Raw genomic sequence first — 9493 nt, forward strand, 5'->3', positions numbered from 1 at the left:
ATAAAAGAGAGAGAGTGAGCTGGGGATGTGATCAGATGAGTCTACAACCTCTACATAACACTACAAACCTCTAAATCTGTGTGAGTATAAGCAATGCCTACTCGTTGTATCATTAAGTTGATGTTTTGTTTTTATATGGTGGTTAAACATGTTACCATCTCTGTTACAGTATATCGATCACTTTGAGCTTTATTCATTGTCTGTTAAATTGGTCACTTCTTTTTTTCTAGCTGTCTTTGAATAAAAATACACATGTTTTTTATTTTATTTAATGTATTCGTATGATTACTTGATTACTCGAGTGCAATGTGCCACATGTTTACTGAAACAAAGTATTAAATGTGACCGAAAAGAAAGTTTCATTGAGAAGTTGGAGTCTGTCTCACCTTCTGAAACATTTCCTTCTTCCTCAAGAGCAATCTCAGCATGCTCCATTGAGCAATACCTACTCATTGTTGTGACTTTAAGGAAGTTAAAAAGGACGTTTTCTTTACACCTTTGGTCATAATGAGTATGAATACAGAATTAGCCTGTCTGTCAGCTTGTTGTGAGTGACGAGGATATAAAGATTGAGCAATTTAAATGTTAAAAAAAATCTGTGTTGACACCCCCCCCTCCCTTCTTTAATTGTATTTTGGACAGAAGCCAGTATTCAGAGGAAGGAATGTCCTGTGAGAAATCCCCAGAGAATGAGGTCTCGTACTCATCCAGAGTGATCAGGATCGTGTTCGTCAGCCTCCTGCTTGACCTGCTGGGGTTCACCCTCATCCTACCTCTGCTGCCATCCATACTGGACCACTATGGACAAACACAGGTTTGAGCAGTGATTGTCAGCTTTTGTTTTATTTCAAAGCGACCCAGTTTGATATAGCTTACATGAGTCCACGGAATACTTGGGCCATTTCACACATTTTTTTATCTATGGGACCCTGAAATCTATTTATGTTAATTTAGCTCTGAGAGTGTACAAGAAGTTGACTACGAATGATTCCATTTAATTTGTAGACTCATTCGGTTCCTAACTATCAGCCATTTAGCTGGGGACCCCCTGAACCCCCCCCCCCAAGGACCCCTGGGGGTCCCCTGACCACACTTTGAGAACCTGTGTGTGTGTGTGTGTGTGTGTGGTGTGTGTGTGTGTGTGTGTGTGTGTGTGTGTGTGTGTCTGAAAATATATTGTTGTCCCATAAGAGAAGATGTGTCAAAATATTTAAAAAAATAGTTGAATATTTGAATGAGGCTTAAGTGTTTAAACTGTTCCTCATTTTGCCGCTCCCCACTTTGAGAACCAGGGGGTTAGAGCACCTCCATACTGGACCACTATGCACAGAAACAGGTCAGAGCAGGGGTGGGCAACTTTGATGAAGGAGAGGGCCACCGTATTTCAACACTCACTCCAGAGGGCCACCGTATTTCCACACTCACTCCAGAGGGCCACTATATTTCCACACTCACTCCAGAGGGCCACTATATTTCCACACTCACTCCAGAGGGCCACTGTATTTCCACACTCACTCCAGAGGGCCACTGTATTTCCACACTCAATCCAGAGGGCCACTGTATTTCCACACTCACTCCAGAGGGCCACTGTATTTCCACACTCACTCCAGAGGGCCACTGTATTTCCACACTCACTCCAGAGGGCCACCGTATTTCCACACTCACTCCAGAGGGCCACTGTATTTCCACACTCACTCCAGAGGGCCACTGTATTTCCACACTCACTCCAGAGGGCCACCGTATTTCCACACTCACTCCAGAGGGCCACCGTATTTCCACACTCACTCCAGAGGGCCACTATATTTCCACACTCACTCCAGAGGGCCACTATATTTCCACACTCACTCCAGAGGGCCACTATATTTCCACACTCACTCCAGAGGGCCACTATATTTCCACACTCACTCCAGAGGGCCACTATATTTCCACACTCACTCCAGAGGGCCACTGTATTTCCACACTCACTCCAGAGGGCCACAGTATTTCCACACTCACTCCAGAGTGCCACTGTATTTCCACACTCACTCCAGCCCTGGGCCACATTGCATATACTGTCGGTCAGAAACCTCTTATCTCCGTATTTTACTTAATCATTCTATGTAGCAAAAATAGCCGTCTGCTAAAATCTGCAGAACGTTATTAACCAGCAGGCCACACTAAGTGAAAGTGGGGGCCGCGTGTGGCCGCCAGTTGCCCATGTATGGGCTAGCTAGAGAGCATGATTCAAAACATTCTGTTTAGAAGCCGTCTCACACCAACAGAACAGAGGATGATGGTAATTCCATTTGGTTTCTCAAGAGGAGTTACTTGAACAGAGCAGGACATTTCATCACATCTTGACATTTCAGAGTAGGTTGCTTCGCGTTGATTACCTTTTTTTTTCTTCCATATTATAACACTGTAACCGAAAGACAAACAATTTGGGCATTTTGAAGGCACTCATCTTACAAAGTGCAAGATCAGAGTAAATGACACAAACCCTAGTTAAAACGTCAAAGTAAATGGTTATGCAAGTAGAGTGTAAAGAAACTACTACTGTAGGATACCAGGTAAACATCAAACCTAGCATCTGTCATGCTATCTAAATAACATTCTTGGCATGTGTGGTCAAGCGAACAGTATAATTATGTCTGCCTAAATAATATTTGAACAAGTAACCACCAGCATACATTATGCACATATAGCATCTATCTTCAGTTCTGAACTTCTAGCATCAGCTGTATGTATGTCGGTCTAAATGCTGAGTCATGATGATGTTACTGCCATTTGCTGTTGTTCGTATTGGCCAGTGTAAAAATGCTTTCTTTGTTGTTTATCCTCTTGTACAGGACAATGTGTATCAGTCCCTCCAAAGCATCGTGGACTGGTTCAGAGAGGTCGTCGGCGTTCCTATGGATAGAAAATACAACAGTGTCCTTTTTGGAGGTATACTATAAACTCCTAAATGCGATTCAAGGTTTTCTTTTTCATTTTTTTCTGTGGCAAGTGAATGGAAAGGGATCAGGGAACCACTCAAACGCAGCATTTCCCAGTGTCTCATAGGATGACAAAACTATTGAATGATGAATTGCAAGAATGCAAGTGATTCTTTCCGAGCTTTGAAGTTGGATTCCTGCACTTATCTTCTCAATCTACTTTTCAGGTCTGATTGGATCGCTCTTCTCTCTGCTGCAGTTCCTGTCATCACCTTTGACAGGGGCCGCGTCAGACCACCATGGCAGAAGGCCACTGCTCATCCTGACCACAGTGAGTGCTGCTGTGCCACATCAGAATCATTCAACACACCACTTTTGAAACTAATTATTCTTTAGGTGTTTACCAGTACATGAGTGCATAATTTTTGCTGCAGTTGACACTATTTCTTTTAAGCCCTAACCACAACAGAGGGTCGACATGCAATTCCTTGCAACATGCAACTAATTGCAACCATTATTTCCAATGGCATGTTGCAAGGAGTTGCATTGGTGTGGTTTGTTTTGTTGCAAGGAGTTGCGAGTAGCTGGTGTGGTTTGGGCCTTAGTCTTTAGTTTTACTTAATATAAGTAGCAATGCATACTATGGAGTTATTTAATAAATCATGGAATTGAAGTATTGAACACCAGTGTGTTATACAGTATAAGCATAAACTGGAACAGTTTGCTCCCTAATTTGTTTGGTTCTAATTGAGTGCCTTCATGTGTGTTGTGTGCTCCAGTTGGGGCTCATGTCCTCCTACGCGGTCTGGGCCATTTCGCGGAGTTTCAGCATGTTCCTTTTGTCCCGAGTAATTGGTGGCATTTGTAAGGGGAACGTCAGCCTCTGCACTGCTATTGTTGCTGACTTGCCCTGTCCCAAAGCACGGAACCGTGGAATGGTAGGCAATGAAATGAAATGAAATGAAATCTATATTTACCCAGGGTATCTGGGCTAAGCTCAAGAACTTGTTTCCAGCCAGGCCCTGCTCATAGAACACATTTCATCGTAGTGGTTGATGCCTTGTTCAAGGGCATTTCAGCGGTGGTAATTTTAACGTGTCGGACGGCTGGTTCGAACTGGGAACCTTCCGGTATCTAGACCGCGCCGCTATCCGTTCGGCCACCGCTGCCACTATTTTCCTGCTGTTAAGATGCTATTACACACAGTAAAACCCTCTGTGTTTATTTATCTGTTTGTAATTCAGAGAGTGTACAAAATATAACATTTGTACACTCAGAGTTATACAGATGTTCTACATTCTGATATAAGAATCATTGCTATATAGAGTGTTTGTTCAGTAAACAGGGACTCCCCATGTCTCCATGCCAGCTCTTTAGCAAACATAAAACATATTTTCAGGCCAAGATACCAATTTACCACTTTCAATATTACTCATTTCATCCTGTATCTTGATTGATTTCTCTCCCCTCTTGGGATACAATAGGTATGCTGTATTTTCTGTTTACTAAAGAGGTGGAGAGACAGATCTGAACAAAACTCTGTATAGCACCGATAGGATATAGTAGAGCTATTTAACACGTACATTTTCCCCTTCTTTTCTTTAAATAAACACTGAGGATTCTAATGTGTATTACACGATTGTGTCCCCAGGCCATGATTGGCGTTGCATTCTCCTTGGGGTTTACGGTGGGTCCGCTGATGGGCGCCTACTTCGCAGCCAGCTCGGCTAAAGGGGAGGTGTTCTATCAGGCTCCAGCTCTGCTGGCGCTGGCCTTCAGTGTGGCTGACCTGCTCTTCATCTGGCTTGCTCTCCCAGAGACCCTCACCCTCACCAAGGACTACAAGGTAAAAATACAAAGTGATCATCAAATCCCAATGCACAACATAACCATTTAAAGATGGGGTAAGTGAATACTTTTGGGTTAAAACAAGAAGGTTTTTGTCAAAAGGTTAACAAACTATATTCTGACAATAATAATACATTTGATTTACATTGCACTTTACATTTGAAACAAATCGCAAAGTGCTACAGTACAGCATAAAACAGCATTTGCATAAAAACAACACATTTTAAAAGGGGTTAATTCAATTGTCACTTCACTGTAATCTGGGGAGCCCCCCAAAACATCACGTGTGTTGAGAACCACTGCTATACATAACTGTAGCTGCGTCGTCACAGGTCTCTGAAGGCTTTCAGGATGCTGAGCACCTCCTGAACCCCCTGGCGTTGTTCCAATTCTCTGCTGTTGCCAATACAGAAGACCCACCTTCCAAAGAACGTGAGTATAGTGCAATACGGGTTTGTTAGTTGGCTATAGCTGTCCATTCGACTGATAAGGATTTTTTAGCCTGGTCCCACCAGGCTAAACGGGGGCACTAACGGGGATGTCTCTTTGGATTTCCAGGAATGCAGAAGCTGAAAACACTGGGTCTGGTCTACTTCACCTACCTGTTCCTGTTCTCTGGGCTGGAGTTCACGCTCAGTTTCCTCACCCATCAGCGCTTTGGGTTCACGAGGTACGGCCTTATTAGACACCATGTAACTTTTTTCTTTTACCCTGGATTTGAACTGCGCAAGTTCTGAAGTTATTACCATTGATCTCATAGAGCCTGTCTGCTTTCTTCCCTCAGCATGCAGCAAGGAAAGATGTTTGCCTTCATTGGCATCAGCATGGCTTTAATCCAAGGGGGATATGCTCGCAGAATCAAACCAGGACAACATATTAAGACTGTTCGAATGGTAGGTGCTGTCATTTAAAAGAGAATATTCCCGCAATTATTATTAATGTAATGTTTCAGTCAACTGAACATTCATCAAGCAAGACAAGCATTGTAGATGGATGTGTGACCTATCTAAAATAGCTCATCTACAAGCATGTTGCATTGCAGCACGTTGTGAGCTAACATTTCGCTACTTGTATGAGTGAGTGACAAACTGAACACAGTGCGTTTGAAGCCACACACACACACACACACACACACACACACACACACACACACACACACACACACACACACACACACATAATGATACATATGGCAGGAACGCTTGCTTTAATGGACCTTGTCTCTTGATTTTCAGGCAATCATAGCACTGATTCCAGCATTTCTTCTTATCGGGCTAGCATGGAATTTGAAGATGCTTTACATGGGCTTGGCGTTATACTCTTTCGGTAAGTCAGTTTACAGTCTGCGTCCCTGGAGGTCAGCCTTCATTATCCCAGCAAATGTGGTTTGTAGTCGAAACATGTTCGACAAATGTGTTCAAACAGGTAGTTGGAATGGCGTAATTTAGCTGTCAGAAGGATTCATGAAAGTTGTGACAGAGGGAGGATGTTCCTACAGTATATAGTCACATTCAAAGTTGAAACCTGGCAACCCTATTTTGGGCAAAGTTCAAAATGAAAAAAGATCTACAGTGAGTTTGTAGATTGCCTACTTTTGCAGTGCAACATCAATGAATAGATGTTTCGAGCCGAAACGTCTGTCAACCAGCAAGGGTTCCTAATCCTAATTTAATAAATGTATCAACTGATATTTGTCTGGAGTACTCTGTCGCAAAATCAGGTTATCATGCCGTTAAATCAGATTGACAGCCTGAGCTTGTGTTGATGGATAGATGCATTAATAGATAAGTGGGTAAGATGATCGCTAGATGGAACTGAAGATTCAATTATTCAAGTTTATTATTATTTTCATAGTTTTGTGTTGCTTACTTTCAACCTGGTGTCCCTCCCTTTTTTTGTCATATTGTCAAGAAACAGCCCGATCTAGCCTGTGGATCGACTGTTTCGCTATTTGTCATGCAATGACGTTTAATGTTGTTTGTTTCTGCCTTATTCTAGCCGCAGCAATTGTCGTTCCATGTCTGTCAACACTTGTTGCCGACCACGGTAAGAAGCTTAATGTGAATGTTAATTGTGCACAGTGACACATAGGTATAAGCCATCCATTTGTATGCAATGCTATCACTAATTATGTATCTGTGGATGCAAATTGATCTAGGCTCGGCAAATCAAAAAGGCACAGTCATGGGAATCCTACGGAGCTTGGGGGCTTTGGCCAGAGCACTGGGTCCAATCCTGGCATCCTCTGGTAAGTACTGCCTACACAGCAAAATCTGCATTGTTCCTTTATTATCCATTTGTAACTCTGAGAATTAAGTCAAAGATGCAATCCTTCTTTCAATCAACATTTGTATTTATTTTAAGCAATCTGAATGGTGTTGAGTGATTGAATTCTTTATTAGTCAAAAATGTAAGCAGCACGAGGTACAGTCAGATATTAAGGCTAAAAGGAATCACACAAAAAAAGTCCTCAGGACTTGTTTGCATTGTAACAACGTATTCAATTCATCAGCATGGTAAAGTATGTTAATACAATATAATTAAAACATCTGTAGTGACTGGACGTGGTCTCCTTCCTTATTATTCTATTGAGAAATGTAAACCCTGTTGTTGTTGTTGAGCACGCTGGGCAAGACCTGTGAGTCTGCAGTTTGAACTGCAATGGGGATCTTGTTCCACAGTTTGGAAGCCACTGGGCCAAGCCAAGCGAGGGTTTCGCTCTGGCTCAGGGGTGGGTACTAGGTGTTTGGATTCTCACTCGTGGGATAATATCCCAGTCCCATGTAGAACATAAAACGTACTGACCGCAGCTTTACTTATGCGATGGCCTCTGTGTAACCACTCTTATTTTGTTTTGACAGTATACTGGATAGCCGGGGCCAAGGTGTGTTTCATCCTGACCTCGGCCTCGTTCGTTATACCCCTAACGTTACTGAGCAAGGCCAGGACACTCAAGGAGGACTGAGGAGCGCCAACTAACCAAGAGCGGAACAGTGTCTTTCTTAAGGCCAATACGTCATGCTGCATCCGGCGCCCGAACCTTTCCTCGGAAACGGGAGATGATATAACTACACATTGGCGTCATTCCGAACTTCTCAGAACTCCCCCAGATGTCCTGACTCTCCGAACTAGTTCGGAAAGCCTGTACGAACCTCACTGTTGGATGGAGCATGCATTGGCCTTTATCCACTTTAACCCTGGTGACCCTATTTGGGGATTTGTTTTTCCAAATGTATGATATGGCATGTCAGCTTGTAGATCAGCTATTTTCACTATATGTCGTGTAGGGTTTAAAGCAAAATGCCCTATATATGACTTCAAATATTAGTGGTATATCTTCGATAGTTGCTTCATTGATTAGATTACAAGTCTATTAAGTCCTATAATATGTCACCATGCGACAAATAGCGAACATAGCTGATCTACAAGCTCACAGTGCATCACATTTTTGGCATCTAAAAAAATGCCTTAAAGGACCACTTCACCACTTTTCAACATCTCTTCATATAATAGGTCCTCACTAATGTTCATGATAAAACACAACCATTTTGTTCTACTCGGTCTGTGTCTCATAGGAGGGCTGTGGGCAGTTCAGACACATGTCCACCAGTGACATCATCGTTAGGCAGACCTTTTTTAAAACAAGATTTGTTTTAAAATATATTTAGATTGTTATTATCGAGAGAATGATGGCTTCCATTTTTGCATTGCAACTTTTCAGGAAAAGAAAGCCTGCAGTTTCTATTAGCTTGAATTCCCCATCGATGATGTCACTGGTGGACGGGTTTCTATGCCTATAATGACATGACCAAAATAGGGAGGCCAGGTTAACAGTTGTTAAAACACATTGATTGTAGAATGTAGATGCCTATGCCATAGTTTTGTTGCTTTGTTAAACAGTAGTAATGTTTACAGCTGCTTGAAAAGCACTGAAGTGGGTCTTTGTTGCTTACAAAGACAAGGGAGATATATTTGTTCTCTCTTCTTGATCACTGACTTCACATGATAAGTGATGGGAGATTATTTAATGTTTCTTTTTCTACTTGTGAATAATCCTTACTATGCTTGGTTGGTACTGTAGGTAATTTCAGTATGCAATGTTGTTATCACCAATTTATGCTATGCATATCATATTTTGCTGCAAAGTACTCAGATATATAAAAGTACATTTATTTCTATAAAAATTGTATTTTAACACAAATGTTGATAAAACCCTATTTTCTTTTCTTTTTTTAAAAGCTTTGTAAAACAAACCAAAAAAAGGCTACATGAAATGTGTCAAATGAATGTAAATTAATCCGTTATTGTTCACTACTGTAAATATTTATGAAGCAAGCATTCCATAAACAACTTTTTGTAACATCAGTTTTTCGAGTTTTTGTTAAAGGTAGTTGCGCTATAACCGTTCCACCACACAGTGGCGCTGTCAATACATAAGATGGCAACATGCCGCATACATAAAACAGGCAGTGCTTTAGATCACATAGCCTGAAAAGATGATCGCGCTGTGCCTGGCTACTTGTTGTTATCGTGACAGACTGAGGCTAGCTTTTGATATCAGAAATTAGCGTGTTAACATTTTTTTTTAAATTATTATTATATTTATTTTATATTTCGATTTTAGTTCAACTCGTAGCGCGTCGGCAGTTGTCTTGACCAACCAATCGCAGAGCGACCATTCATCCGGGCTATGGGAACTATAGACTCTGCCCTAGCAGAATGCTTTTGGT

At 41.8% G+C, this 9493-nt stretch overlaps 1 protein-coding gene across 4 annotated transcripts; it reads left to right on the forward strand.

Annotated features, from left to right (window-relative positions):
- mfsd10 (major facilitator superfamily domain containing 10) lies at positions 1–9126 on the forward strand. 4 transcript variants are annotated; one of them, XM_079516096.1, is made up of 13 exons: positions 1–80; positions 646–814; positions 2829–2925; positions 3143–3246; positions 3695–3853; positions 4567–4761; positions 5096–5195; positions 5322–5433; positions 5548–5656; positions 5999–6089; positions 6762–6809; positions 6922–7011; positions 7625–9126. In XM_079516096.1, the coding sequence occupies exons 2-13, from the start codon at positions 665–667 to the stop codon at positions 7726–7728; spliced, it is 1359 nt and encodes a 452-aa protein (XP_079372222.1). In that variant the 5' UTR covers positions 1–80; positions 646–664; the 3' UTR covers positions 7729–9126. The 4 variants fall into 4 exon arrangements, with proteins under 4 accessions (XP_079372222.1, XP_079372224.1, XP_079372223.1 ...); XM_079516097.1 differs by having other exon boundaries at positions 44–78; positions 643–814; XM_079516098.1 differs by lacking the exon at positions 3695–3853 and having other exon boundaries at positions 6–80; positions 643–814.
- The last annotated feature ends 367 nt before the right edge of the window (positions 9127–9493 follow it).

The sequence above is a fragment of the Electrona antarctica genome (assembly GCF_951216825.1).
Source record: "Electrona antarctica genome assembly, chromosome: 12".
NCBI classification, from domain to species: domain Eukaryota; kingdom Metazoa; phylum Chordata; class Actinopteri; order Myctophiformes; family Myctophidae; genus Electrona; species Electrona antarctica.